Here is a 15775-nt window from a genome sequence, read left to right on the forward strand (position 1 = left end):
TAATATAGTGGACCAACTCATGATTACGGTCCAATAAATGATTTTTTTAAGCTTGAGTCTTTAGAACATAGACGAGTAAAATTGGGTAAATATTTTATCGATAAATTATTAAATGGTGATATTGATGCCCCATGTTTACTAGAACGACTTTATATTCTTGTACCCTGTAAACTAGGTTTCAGTGTCAATTTTATTTACCTTTAAGCAACTCCAATTTTGGTAAAAATGAACCCTTAATTAAGCTTATGCGTGAATATAATGATAATCTTTAGCTTTGTACGGAGACACACATATTATTATTTTTACATTTGTTAACTCATTTCACTGTTACTAAATCTATATTCTGTATGTATTTTTTCAAAAAAGTCGACTGGCGTTAATAAATAAAATAAAAATATTGATCTTTAAAAGGTATCGTTTTAATACTTCATTGAATGTAGTCAGTAATGGTTGAATATCTTTCAATGTCTCAGTTCTGTGAAAATTTCATCATGGATTACCTTTTCATTTATTTTTACAACTTTATCTTTATCTTGAGCTTTTGAACAACTTCTTCTTTGGATATATGAAATAAGTAAGATATCAAAGAAGTCTTGTCGCACTCCATTTCAGATTTTAGATGTGCATACGCAGCTTTCTATTGTAATTGCTGTTTCTTGGACTTAATATAGTTCAATAGTAATCCTTCAGTCTCACCAATCCAGGCCAGTTCTATTCAAGGTGATCATATTTTGTTATAGAAACTAACTAGTCTATTTTCTTCTCATTCCAACCACGAAATTACAATCAACTTCATTCCCAATTATAATATTAAAATCTCACATTACAATTAGGTTGTCTTTATCAAGTATGTGTCAAATCAATTATTTTAGATTGTTATAAATTTGTTTTATATATTTTTCGTCACAATTTGATGTTGGGAAGTATTCTATATTGGGGGGTAATCCTGATTTTAATTCTACTATTACTATTCTATAATTTATGTAATAACTATTTTCACATATGCTCTATACTAATTGTTTGATAAAAATGCCATTCCATATTTTTCTTTCAGTAATAATTTCAGAAATCGTCATTTTCGCCGTATCTTGTTTTACGTACTCCTATGACATCTAATTGATTTTTTTTCAACTGCTGCTTTAACTCTTCTAGTTTTCTGCGTGTCAAAACAGTTCACACGTTCCAAATACCTATTCTAGTATGATTTTTTTAAATATTTATTTTTTCGTTAGATGATGATCCGGGTAGCCTTGCTTTCCACCTAGCTTCCTAACTCCTCTCCATGTCCATCACTTTAATATGAAGTAATTTATATTTCAATTGCTTAAAATAGGAACTTATAAAACTACTTAAACCGGTTCATGCGTATAAAAAATATCAGAATAACATCTTTTTCCTGACAATTGACATTCAAAATAGTTAGGGGAATTTGGGGAAGAATTTAAAATGATTTTTAGTTTTTTCAATTATGTTTGTACTGTTCCTTAATGATTAACAAAATCCTTTTACACCTCAAATTTAATTAATTTTTCAGTTGAATTTTTTTTCTAGCAGCTTTGGATAAAGACATGAAAAATACATAAATAGCTAAGATAAACTACGAGTGCTACGAATATTTAAAAAGCATATTAAGTTGTACAATTATAATAATGTTCGACTGTTGTTTATATTGTTTCAAGCTTGGCTTAACATTAAAATTATTATTAAGTATGTATATATATATATCAATATGATTCGGTTGCTATGTTTACCAGCTAACTATAATTAGTTTCCAATTAAATGTCCTAAATAATATCTTCATGGGCCCTTAATTTTTTTTTTTTTATAAATACACTTTATAACAAAATAGATATTTTAAATAATTATAATACTCGATGTACACTCAAAATAAAACTAAAGAACAAATAGATTTTTTGAAAATAGCAATGAAGAATACTATTAACACAGAAATAAAAACACCAATTAACAAGGAAAATAAGAATATCTTGGAACAAAACGTGAATGTAATAATTCCTACAATTCAAAATGGTAATAATATTTATGATCAAAATAATAAAGAACAAAAAATTGAAGAATCTACAAATCGTCTGACAATTAATAATAGATATCAATTAAATTCAAAAAATTATATCAAAAAACTTCATCAAGCATTAACGCAAGAATGTAAAATACAGTTGTTGGATTGTGTTTCATTAAATATAACATTAAATACAGAAACCTTATCAAGTGTCACCTATCAGGCACTAAAAGCTATCAAGGTAAATATCAAAAATAATTTATTGAGGTAGGTAAAAAGAAATATAAATGTTTTTAGTTATTAGCTATTAGTTATTAATCAATATTTGATTATCTGGATTTTGTTTATTTACTCGATGAACTACATTGTAATGATTTTTATAAAAAAATATTTTTTTAAGACTCGAAAAGTGTTCTCAGTTTTGGGGTATTTTCCAATAGTAGTTCAAGAATTAAAACAACGTGGCTGGGTGGAGAAAATCAATCCATCAAAACCACCCATAAATTACTTTCATTATACAAAATCGACAAGTAACATTAATTCGAAAAATATTCAACGTATATAATTTAAATGTATATTATTATTTAAAGTAAATTCCGTCAATTGGGTTGAGTCACCGCCATTATTATCATATTGTAGTATTAATGAAGCGATTTGGGATCGTTTAAAAAGTGCACAGTCTTGGAACATACTAAAGAATTATAAATCAGACTTTGTGTTTGTCACAAGAAAACGGTTATTTAATTGGAGTAACATTCACGAATCTACTGTAGTTAGTCAAATTACTAGCTATATGTTTTGTTCAAAAGTTTGTTAGCTTTCAATAATTTAATTTGTTTTAAATCTTACCTAGAGAGTATCTAAATTATTTTGGATTATAGAAAGGATTAGCTCATTGTTTAGAGCCTTATCTTGACAAATTATCAAATATTATGTTTCCAAGGTGTCATTATGTCCGGGGAAAGGCTGATTGGGACAAATTTTTAAAAGACTATTACATGACTGCACTAATTGGTACACTTAAGACGATAGTTGAAGCAATTGAAAACAAAAAAGTGTTGTTTTCAAAAGAAGGCGATGTAAGTTCAATTTTTGTTATTTATTACCAAATAACTTTTTAGTTATTTAAATATTTTTATTATTAATAGCTGCCATATGAAATGATCAACTTTGTTGAGTGGCGAATATATGAATATATAATTGAACAAAAGACCGGTCTTGTCGATAAAACCATGTGGATATTTGAAAATCAGGTTGAAATATGGAATAAATTCATGAACAATTACTGGAAGTTAATTAATAATAATGCAAATTTTTCCTATGAATATAACTACCAAGTCGAAGTAGGTTAATAAAGTACATTCTATAAAAAAAAAATTTAACTAAAATTTATCTACGAAAAATATTAAAAGTAATATTTGATGTGAACAATGTATTAGCATTTTAATATTAAAATATTATGATTTTATCAATTTAACAGCAAGATATTTATGCAAGATGTAAGTATTTACTTGATTGTGTAGAGCAATATCGTTCACAACACTATATAGATGGTAGCACAAATACGTGGATTGTGAAACCTATATCCAATTGTTCAGGTCAAGGAATAGTAATGGCTAGACATTTAGATGTAATAAAAGAAAAAATTCTCTTAGATACAGATTCGGGAAGTAGTTTTATTGTACAAAAATATATAGGTGAGAAAAAAATGTAATAAAACATTATGCTCAATATAATAATATATATATATATTATCTCTCTATAGAGAAACCCCTTTTAATTAATTCGTGCAAAGTTGATTTAAGACAATGGTTTTTAGTAACTGATATGAACCCTATTGTTGTATGGATGTATAAGTAATTAAAATAAAGAATTTTCTTTTTAAAAAGGTATACTTTAATTACAAATATTTTACAGAGAAGGCTATGTACGATTTTGTTCAAAAAAATTCACTTTAAAAGATATGCATGAATCAATTCATCTAAGTAATGTTCGATTACAAATGAAATATCGCAAGAAAAAAGATATAGGAGTACCTGAAGAATGTATGTGGGATTACAAAGAGTTAAAAGACTATTTTATGTATGTACACACTAGTAATAGTAATTTATTACTAGTGCTATTGGAAAGGAATGAACATTTAAGAGGTATTATAGGTGTAGTGTTCTCTAGTCTTATCGTGGATAAGACTAGAGAAAATAGACTTGAAGACAAGACTATTTGTCTTGTCATTTTATAAGGAGAGAGGAATTGGAAGCTATAAGAATAGTTATAGAAATTAATGTTGAAGGAAGAAGAGGAGGTAGAGAAAAACCAAAAAAGAAATGGAGGGATGTTAATAATGCGATATGAGAACGGTTGATGTAAGCGTAGATGATGAGGGAGATTATGTAAAGTGGAAATTTAGAGATATGGGTGGCCGACCCCAAGTAGTTGGGATTAAGGCAAGGAAAAAGAAGATGACACACTTTTAATAGTAAACCTATGAAAATAAATAGTTTACATTTACAATATATAAATGTACTGAAATAAATCATGAGAATTGTTATAGTGACTTTTAAAATAATTTAATGGTTTTGAATCTATTATTATAACATAACATAAAAAATAAATAATTACAACTATACACAAATTGAAATATTTATTATTTAAATTTATAAAAAGTATTTTATTAAAAATAATAAATTAATTTTATTATGGAAAAGAAAAATTGGTCAGAACAGAGTATGGGATGAGTTAATATTTCCAGGAATGGGCGAAAGCATTTATACTGTAATTAAAGCATCACAAATATCGTCATCATATAGAAAAAATACATTTCAATTATTTGGAGCAGACTTTGTGATCACTGATAATTTTATACCATATTTGATTGAAATAAACTCAATACCTGGTTTGAATCCTTCTACAAGTATTATAGCAAATTTATCAACCATTTTACTTAAAGATATAATAAAAGGTAAATATTACAAGAAGTTTTTAATTTTAATGCTGTTATTAAACAAAATCTGATAATACGGGTAAGTGGACTGTAATCATAAAATATTATAAACAGAGTGTGATACTCTACTATGAGTAAAATATATCAAATTTCGTTATAAATTAACAGTATGAGTGGCTTAAGCTAGTTGAACTAGTAATACTATAGTCGTTACGTCGTGTAGCTTAATCTGTGAATATTGCACAAATAGCCCTTAACATGTCGTGGTATCCGCAGAGTACCAACGACACATAACAGTAGAGTACCGCCTTGCACGAGCACCCTAGACGTGTATCGATTACTGCAGTTCGCCGACAATGATGATATCGAAAATAGAAATAATTAAAATATAGTTAAGGCACCCCACGGGGTGACGACACCATCCTTTAATTACTTTCCGATTACGTGACTTATGCCTAAAGTAGATGCACGCAGGTGGACTCATGCAGTTGTTTTGTATTTAGAATTGTTCTAAATGTTACTATCAATACTATTGTGTTATTTATAAATTTGTCTAATGTAGACAAATTTATTCTACGCGATAAAATAAAAACATACTTATAGTGAATAACCAAACACAAACTAAATTGCTTTATTTAAAAAAAATAATTTACAACAAAAATAAATAAATAAATATGGAATATAAAAAGGGGTAACTGCTGCGTCCTTCTTCCTTGACTTGGATCTTGAAAACCGACGGTCGGTGAAACTACAGACAACCCTCATACCCACTCAGTCCGAAAAGTAGCACCGATCACTTCTGACATTACGCTAGTCATTTGCAGGCACGTAGCTAGGATTACACGATTGGGGTGGCCAAATTATGACCAACATTTTTCTTAGAGAGCCACCATTTACTTACCCCCTCCCCAAAAAATTATTTATCAATTACTTAGTATCTACATTTTACATAATACAATTTTTTTCTATTCAAATTTAAGATTTAAAAACATTTTATTAGATCAATATGTTGTAGTAATAAAAGTACAAAATTTATTAAAACAATAAATATAAATAAACAAATTAAATATTTTCCACCTTTTATTCCTTAAAAACTTTAAATAATTAATATAAGTATGTTTAAGGTATCTACCAATTTGGAGTTTAAATTAAACAGTTTAAAAAAATTATAACAAAATAATTTTTCAATTATTATGATTCAGTGTGAATTTATTAATAACTTCTTCTAAGTCGAAAGATTTTGCCAATATTTTTTCAATACTCATCATTGATAAATTAGATAGGCGTTCATCTGTCATTTTGTTTCGCATGTATGTCTTAAGTTTCCTTAGACAAGAAAATGTCCTTTCACATCCTGCACTTGATACAGGAATTGTAATTAAGATTATAGCCATTTTGTATGTTTTATTAAAAACAATTATATATTTTTCCAATAAATCAACAAAATTCATTAAATTAGTAATTTTTATTTAATTTTCTTATTGATAAATATTTATTGTGTTTGGCAATATTTTAAGTTCTGCTTTTAGTGTTTCTGTATTCAATTTATAATGTTGTGCTAAAGGTTTAAGATCATCATAGCTCAGAAATTTGGCATTTTTCGTGTATTAATAATCAATGGCATTTAAAATACAAGAATTATTTGAAAATCGGTTTTCTAACTCATTAATAATTTTGTCTAAAACTGGCAAAAATAATTTTGTGCGAAAATCATTTTTATCCTGAGCTGATTCATTTTCTAACGATATATTTTCATCCATAAAAAATGATTTAAACTTTTGAAGAAAACGCTTTTTTCTAGTAGTTTGAGTTTGTTCACTAGGTAATGGTATATTATTTGCTTTAAAAATATTCAAAGCTTCTTCATAAATTTGTTCAAAGTTTATAAAATTATTTGATCCATTACATTCATTAAAAGAATCCTTTGAATCGGCTCTCATATTTCTAAGTGTGAAAATTAACGATTTTATTAATACTATATTGTAATGGTGTCACATTACCATTATTGTGAGAATTATTTTAATAAAATACAGACAGCACATCCGCTTCCTGAGACTGATGAATTAACAAATATTATTGATTGCCAAATTGGCAATAATTCTAATTATTATAAACCCAATAGACCTGACCATCATCGTCAGTCGACTCCAGTGCCTTGTGTCATTCATCAGTCTCAGTACTCGGTTGTCGCTGTCCGGCTTACTGCTTAAAGTAAAGTCTTTGTTTATTCCTTTTTAAATCTATCTACTCTCTTCCACAACATTTCAGGGTATTTGTGTCTTGCACTTCGTTTGCACCTCATACCTAGGTGTTACCCTTATTCTCTTCCTATAACCCACAGCTAACCCGGAGTGTTAGCCGAACACGGTGACTGCTGTACGACAACACGCACGTGACAACCTAGACAGCAGGCACCACATACTCATATTCATCTTCGTACCAGAATTACATTTACACTTGTTTCATTTTCTTTTATTGTATTACGACAATATTCTCTGACATGACGCGCGTGCGGGGCCGGAACACAGTTCTCCGCCACAATGCGATTTCAAACCGGGTGTGGGGGTTGTTAAACAACCTAGCCCCGAATTTGATACGCGCCGTCGTGAACGCTGCCTCTTGGAGGGTGAATTCTCCGCGAGGTGGAAGAAGGCCAGGTTGGTGCTTCTGAGGAAGGGTGACAAGCCCGACGGTCTCCCCTCATCGTACCGACCGCTCTGCATGTTGGACGACTTGTGGAAGATCCTCGAGTGCCTGCTCGTCACCCGCATCGAAGCCCACCTGGCCGACTTCGGCGGGCTGGCCGGGTGCCAGTTCGGCTTCAGGAGGGGGAGGTCCACGGACGACGCGGCCACCCTCTTCAGGGACTTGACCCTCAGGGCCAAAACTGAGCAGGACTTCGAGATGGCGGTGAGCCTGCTACGCGGACGACACGCTGGTGTTGGCGGAAAAGGCGCCTCGTCCGAGTAGGTTGTATCTCGTGCGAACTGCACGCTCAACGAAGTCACCGCCTGGATCCAGCAGCAGGGGAGTGGACTGAGCCTCGCCCTGGACAAAAACGAAGCGGTGTTGTTCACGAGCAGGTACAAGTTCACTCCCCCACGGATCGCTGTGCTGAGGGTAGAGATCCCGCTTAAGGACTCCATGACTTACCTGGGCCCTGTTATAGACAAACATCTAAAGTTCGGGCCGCACATTACTCGTGCGGCCCAGAAAGTCATGAATTGTCTGGCGGGACTCATGCCCTATCTGGAAGAGCCGAGGGAAATGTGGCACAGACTTTTGTCAGCGTCGTACACTCGGTCCTTTAGTACGGGTCCCCTGTTTGGGCGGATACTCTTGAGTAAAACCGTGAAGCCCTGCTCAGGGTGCAAAGGTGGGCGGCGATCCGGACAGTTACAGCGTACCGAACGGTGTTTGGAAAGGCGGCGGGTTTCCTGTTGGCTGAACAGGTGGGTGGACCGGACTCACGGTGAGATAGCATATCGTTTAACCCAAGTAATGTCCGGCCACGTCTGCTTTAACGACACCGAGCGAATAATTAAAAAGCGAATTAACTGCAGAACCTGATACAAACACATATAAATCTTCTATCAAATCAAAAAATAATTTCACATCACTTATATCTTTACATATACCTGTAATAACTAAATTTATAACAATGCGGAACTCCGTTACGAAATAATTTTTGAACACCATTTAATTTACCACTTATTACGACTGCCCCGTCATAAATTTGTGCCACACATATTTGTACATCTACTGAACATTGTTGTTGTGTTTCTTTGTTATAATTTAGAAATGAAGGCGCATTTAACTGTTTAGCAGGCTTAAAACCCACGAATCTTTCATGTATTGAATCTTGAATATAATAACGTAATACTACCGATAACTGTTCTGTCTTGCTTATATCTTTTGTTTTATCAACTATGAGAGCAAAATAATTACAACTATGTAGTTCAAAGCTGATTTTTTCCAAAGTTATTTGATTGAAAATAATCATTTCATTTTGAATTTGCCATTTTGAAGTACATTTTGTCCTAAAACTTCACACTGTTCATTTATTATGCAGGAGTTCTAAAAAATTACCATAGTTTAAACTTTTAACGATTTCGTCATCACCACGTTGTGCTATGCACTTTGTTCCAGTATATAATGAAACACTCGCTATTTTTTTAATGTATTTTCTATTTTCTCTTTTACGTTTCAAATGGCCTTCGTTAGTTTAAACAGATACAGATGGAATATTTTTGGTTTACATATTTTTATAAGACACCCTTATAACGTAACAATTTTTATGGTCTTGACTTAAGTTGTGCTTATAGTAAATTTTAATTAACATAAATTGCCAAATTTAATAACCAGGAAAAGCGACGAACCGTTTACGAATCGGGAACACTTGTGTCTTTCACGGTACCAGGTTCGAATCCGCCTGTGGCAATTAATATTTTGCATTTTTTTTGTTAGAAAATTTTTTAACTTTATTTGTGTCTGTTACTAATAGTCTATAACATTTTTTTGACAATGTAAAAAATTTTTAAAATATTATAGACTTAATATTCCAAACTTTTTGGTAACATGATACTATATAAGTCACAAATGTAAAAAAAAAAATGATTTTTAGTTTCACCTGAATTTTAACAATCGATTTTTACTATCATAATCAAAATATATAAATCCCACAATTGAGTAGATCTTTTTAATACCTTTTTTTTTTTCAGTTAAAGTAAATCATTAAAATGAATTCAGTTTTGTATATTTCAATTGTTGAATATTTTTAACATCAAAAGTTAATTAGAAATGATTACTATGATTTCTATTTAAGGGATGTATTGCGATAAAAATTGTAAGGTTTCAGCCAAACAGAGGGCCTACTATTTACCCACTGCCCAGGGGGACCACTGGACAGTGACCTAGTAGCCGCGCCAAGCAAGATAGTACATGTTGACGGAGCTACTAGGTTTTGTCTTTAAAAAAAAACAAATATTAATAAAAAGAGAAAGGGTATAGAAAGAAAAAAACATAGGCCAGGTATAATATAATATTTTTTCTTTTTAATTATTGAAAATTTAAATGTATAATTTTAAATATATATATTCATCAGAAAAGAGAAAGAAAAAACCCAGAACACGTGGGTCGCGGCACAGTGGTGACGTGGTATAGATGGATCAAGTATAATGATATCTGACAGTGATTAAAATCACTATAAAAAAAAACGCTTCGATGCAAATCTTTAGATAGTGTTTAATTTTAAAAAATCGGTGTATTATTCCAAAAGCTACATGATCTGCTAGTTCCTTATTAATATCTTGATTAAGATAAAGTATGTCGAATGAAATTATTAAAAAATATTATTTCTCATAAAAAAATTGTGTTGATCCATACACTTTTCAATAAGTTATAGCATTATAAAGTTAAATATAATATAAAAAATAAAATCGAGAATTTTCACACGAAAATAGCATTTGATAGCCATTTTCGCCGTGAAAACAAGCCCAGAGGTCAAATTTTTTTTTTTTAAATTAAAGTATATTACATTAGCTTCAATTTAAGATATATATAAAAGTGTCAGACCTTCCGGAACATTTTCAAAAGTTAATTTTTTGTGAAAAAGTTGTCTTTTTAAATCCCCCCCTGTGGGCAGATAAAGGGTCAGATTTACAAAAAAAATATATCAAATGATAGGTAAAAACATCAAGCATCTATAAAAAAAAAATTGTATTGATATGTTCATTTTTGAAAAAGTTACGGCACATTTTAGTAAAAAAAATTGAAAAAATTAGTGATTTTTAAATTTGTAATTTTTTTGGAGGTTTCCCCCATTTACAGGGAACGAGGGAATTTTTTTCAATTTTTAAGGGTTATGTCTTCGACAAGATACGATTTGTGATCTTTTGACGTATCGTTGAAAGAAATCGGTTCGGCGAAAGCTGAGAAAAAGTGGTAACAGACACAAAAAAAAAAAAAACACATCATAGTAAAACCAATACCTTCTCAGCTTCGCATCGAAGCTAAAACAAAAAGAAGATAAAGGTGCCATACATATAACATTAATAAGGGGTTTGAAAAGGGGGTTTTTCTGTTGTACTTGTTGTTGTTTTCTTGAGGAGTGCCGGCCCACCACCGGCAATAGTTCGCGCCTTACGCCATCATCGACATCTCAACGTTTATTTTAACAAAAAAACGGAGTTCAAAAAAACTAAAAGAAAACGTGGTTTTCAAAATAAATACAATAGACAAAAAAAGACTTGTCGCCTCGGTAGTTTGGTTGGGAAAAAATAAAGAATCCGTTGTAGCGGCATTTGTGTAGTGGCCGGTGATCATGACGCCGGGTGGTAGTGCCAACTTTGAACACGTTCATTGAGGGGAAATAACAATATTGGTACAGGTTCACAGTGTACGGTCAGCTGATGACGATAAGATGACAGATATCGGACCGGTTGACTAGTGGAGGTTATCACATACACAATTATTAAAATACTTTACACCTACTGCACACACCTCTCATTGATAAGATTTATTAAAAAAAAACTAGTCAAATTCTGTAACATTACAAAATGCAAAAAAGTAGAGCTTTTCTGATAAATTTACTGTATATAGTAATTATAAAATTTCCTGAGTGCATATTAATCTTAAATTCTATACAATATGAACACTCCACATCTCTTTAACATATTCCCCCATGCATATTATATTATACTACAACCGTATATTTTTATATAAACCCACCACTAAAAGGACTCCATTACATTGTATCACTTAATAAATGGTTACCATTTTGTTTTAACACCCTCATAGTGGGTGTGGCTTATCAACCAATTACAGCTCATCAGTTATTATACCCTAATATGACTCCCTTTTGTAGCATTCCTTATCATTTTACTTAATGGATTCTTTTTAATCTTTTTATAGGGACCCTCTTGATAATCTTTCAAAAGATTAAAAAATCTTTCTTTAGTATTACTATAGAATTTCCGTTATCTGACTTTAAATAAAAACAGTTTTTATTTTTTAAGTCCTGTATGAATCGTGAATGTTTTTTATTTTTTCTAAACCTCCTTTGTAGAATATTTAAACACTCCCTTCTTGCTAATTCTTGATTATTAAAGTCAATACTTTTAACCCCCATTTCAATGCCTACTAGTAAATCTTCCATAGGGAATTTTTTTGGTAAAAAACTTGTTTTAAGACCCAACTTAAGTATTTCAGTTTCTTCAAGCGAAAAACACAATGTTTGTGTAATTTTTAATTAAATCGTCCCCCCATTTTTTAGAAAATGAAACTACCGGACTTTTATTAAAATTATTTATTTGGCCCTTATTTTTGTATTCTGAAAGTAAATTTTAAATTTTTTCTTTTTAATTTATGTTCAGTCACTTGGTACATCTTTAGCTCGAAATTTTTGGGAAATATATATCAGCTCCAATTAGGCGTATTTTCGTCTTGGTCTGCGTCAGTTTGTTTGACTCTTTATTATGATCAAAAGGCCCGAACGCCATTATTATATAATAAGAATTCATCACCTGTGGCTAATTAATTAAATAAAATTAAAACTATATTAAAAATATTATTAATTTAAAAAACTAAAAATTATTAAACTCAAAAGCCACAAAAAAATTACTGATAAGTCGCGGATACGTATTTCGGAAACAATATTACCATTATCAACGCTAAACACATACTGACACCCCAACTAGAAAAATTTCCCTTATATAGATCACCAATTTTATATTATCCGGGCATCTCAAATGGACTAGCTAGAATATTTAAGAATTTTGGTATTACTTTAGTAACATCTAAGAGTAATAACTGCTATTTAAAAATTAAGTATTTGTACATTAATTGTAAATGGTGCATAACAAGTGTGTATAGCACGAGCTACAGAAAATACTATTGCAACACAAGCAGCTGTCCTATTCAGGATAATATTCCATGTCACGGATATATTTGACAATCAACTCGTATAAGGGTGAGATTATTTGTGTGATAGTAAGTATCAATATTGTCTCAGGTGTCTAAACATATCGAAATTGTAATATTAAACTAATGAATATAATTAATAATTGTGTGGAATGTCTTAAAAAAAAATCATAAATACTATTGGAGCACAATTAGATGTCTGTTACGCTCACTGTTACTAAAGGATGCGCCAATGAATGGGAGGAGCGCGTGAGGGTTGCATTCGCCAATACAAATCCTATGACATAAATTTTCGAATATAAAAGAAAAAATGGATTCTTTGAAGTAAAAACTTAATCGCAAAAATAACGATGTTTTCTTATTCAAATCAAAACACGGAAGTTCAGATATTCATTTGATATCAGTTTCACCATGGATTAATATATCTAGATATTCATGGAAATGGAAGTATGAAGACTCTACGTGTATTATTGAAAAACTTTATGGCTCTGGTATTAATCGATCTGGTAATAATAGATTTATTCTTCATTACATAATTTTCTCGGATAAAGTAAAATTTTTTTAACGAGATAATGAATACGTACATTAATAATTTAATGGAGTTTTTCGACTATATTAATAATGAATTAGTTGAAAAAATTAAAGAAGAATGCATGAATGGTTTCATTAAATTTAGCTACATGAAATTTTATGATTATTTAAAAAACTGTATCGTTAAGATTAATATGCAGTCAAGAAGTTTTATAATTGTTATTTGTAGTAAATTTATCAGAAGAGTTCAATTTTTTTTGTATTTTTATCGTAATACATAACTTAAACAGAAATAATAGTAATCATTTCCTAGTAACCTTTGGTGTTTAAAAAGATTCTACAATTGAAATATGAACTGAATTAATATTAATGATTTACTTTAACTAAAATAACTAAAAAAAAGTTGTTAAAAAGCTCTTAAAATCCATTGTTATTTCTGGAGAAACTAATAACACAATAGGACGGAGAAACACCACTCAATTGAGATACAACCCAATTCGACAAAGACAATTGTAATAATGCGAATTAGTATAAATATGTATTTTATTGAGCAAATTACACTTTTTATGTTTTACCGTTTAAACATAATTACAGTTAAATATATACAGATAAAGTATAGTTTACACAATTGCAAAAGAACTCAAATCTTAAAACGCCAACCAATTAGGTCGGAAATGGAACAGAACGTAAAATCTGTAATTCATACTCGGTGGCGGTCTGTCACGGTGTCAAGGGCGGGTAGACAACCGATTGTCATATTAATAACTGGACGGCTGATCAATAACTTAAAGAATAATAATAATTTAAATTATGTCATACTTTTTAAGTTCATCCCTTATGCCTGATAACGGTGTCAACTTTTTTAAATGGGAACACATATATTGAATTTAATAAAATGTTCGAGTTTTTAATTTAATAATAAGTGACATTTGAATTTTCAATATAACTTTATTTGTTTATTATATATAAACTTAAAAGTTTCAAATTTTTGAGATAATATACATGATATTATACAAGGAATTGCAAATACAGGTAGCTAATTGTTTTTTTATGACATCGATATTCGCAGGTACACAGCATTGTTATTAACAATAATAATACCTTACTACCATTAAAAATAACTTAATATTAATGGTAGTAAGGCACATTGTTGTGAGTTTAAAAATACACTAACTAACAATACAAAAAGTATATCTATTGATAGTCATAATTGATAATAAACAATCAGTGACTGTGACACCAATTGTCATAAAAAATATAAAAAACAAATGTAACTTATTATTAAATTCAAAAACATTTTATTAAATTCAATATATGTTCCCATTTAAATAAACAAAGTTGACATCGTTACCAGGTATAAGGGATGAACTTAAAAAGTATTACATAGTTAATAATTCTAGAATAATGTGTAACTAACGCCTTATGATTCGAATTGTTCTTAATAATTTCCGGCACTGGATATTAAATTTTTTTTGACCCCTACTCTAAAGGACGTATGGCGAATTTTTTATATTAATTTTTTTTTTGGTGTCCCTATTTATTTTTTATTTTATTTACATGTATAATACATAAGGGATTACAACAAATATAGGTAGCTAATTGGTTTTTTATGACGATATTCGCAGGTTTATAGCCTTTATTATCAATGGTAGTAAGACACATTGTTGTGAGTTTATAAACACTAACGGGCAATACAGAAATTATTTCTATTGATAGTCATAATTGACAATAAACACTCCGTGACTATGACAGCAATGTCATAAAAAACCAAAAAGTGGAAAATAAATTTAGTTTAAAAAAACATGATTTTAAAGCATATCGAACTAAAAATTAAAAAATAATTTTTAAATGAACTCAAAACAATAATGAACGAAAAATAATAGTATTATTGTGAAAAAAAGCGTGGGCCCTTTGTGTCATATTTTTCGTTCATTATTGTTTTAAGCTTGTTTGAAAAATTATTTTCAACTTTTTTGTTCAATGTGCTTTAAAAGTGTTTTTTTTATAAGTTATCATTTTGAATCTCTCTCTGTGAGTAGGTAAAGGTTCAGATTTTCAAAACAATACATTAAATGATAGGTAATTACTTAATTTATCTATAAAAAAAAAAATTTGTGTCTAGTCATCCATTGTTCAAAAAACTATGATAATTTTAAGTAAAAAAACGGTAGCACAGTGGGGTCGCGGCATAGTGGAGACATTGCATAGTTGGGTTCAGTCTAAATTTAATCTGACAGTGATTAAAATCACTATCATAAGAAACGCTTCGATGCAAATCTGTAGATAGTGTTTAATTTTAAAAAATTGATGGATAATTGCAAAAGCAACATCAACTTCTATTAAAATAAAATACAAAACCCATAATT

The 15775-nt window shown here is 30.1% G+C and overlaps 1 protein-coding gene across 1 annotated transcript in view; it reads left to right on the top strand.

The window, feature by feature from the left end:
• The first annotated feature begins 1925 nt into the window (after positions 1-1925).
• LOC126897881 (tubulin glycylase 3A-like) overlaps positions 1926-15775 on the top strand; it is a 21621-nt gene continuing 7771 nt past the window's right edge. Inside the window, exons 1-10 of the mRNA XM_050671822.1 lie at positions 1926-2028; positions 2074-2258; positions 2418-2547; positions 2608-2825; positions 2899-3096; positions 3166-3364; positions 3502-3714; positions 3783-3873; positions 3935-4099; positions 4723-4976. Of these exons, the coding sequence (XP_050527779.1) occupies positions 1926-2028; positions 2074-2258; positions 2418-2547; positions 2608-2825; positions 2899-3096; positions 3166-3364; positions 3502-3714; positions 3783-3873; positions 3935-4099; positions 4723-4976 (1756 nt within the window). The remainder of the gene's footprint in view (positions 2029-2073; positions 2259-2417; positions 2548-2607; positions 2826-2898; positions 3097-3165; positions 3365-3501; positions 3715-3782; positions 3874-3934; positions 4100-4722; positions 4977-15775) is intronic.

The sequence above is a fragment of the Daktulosphaira vitifoliae genome, unplaced genomic scaffold, assembly GCF_025091365.1.
Source record: "Daktulosphaira vitifoliae isolate Bord-2020 unplaced genomic scaffold, ASM2509136v1 Scaffold_2, whole genome shotgun sequence".
Classification (NCBI taxonomy): Eukaryota; Metazoa; Arthropoda; class Insecta; order Hemiptera; family Phylloxeridae; genus Daktulosphaira; species Daktulosphaira vitifoliae.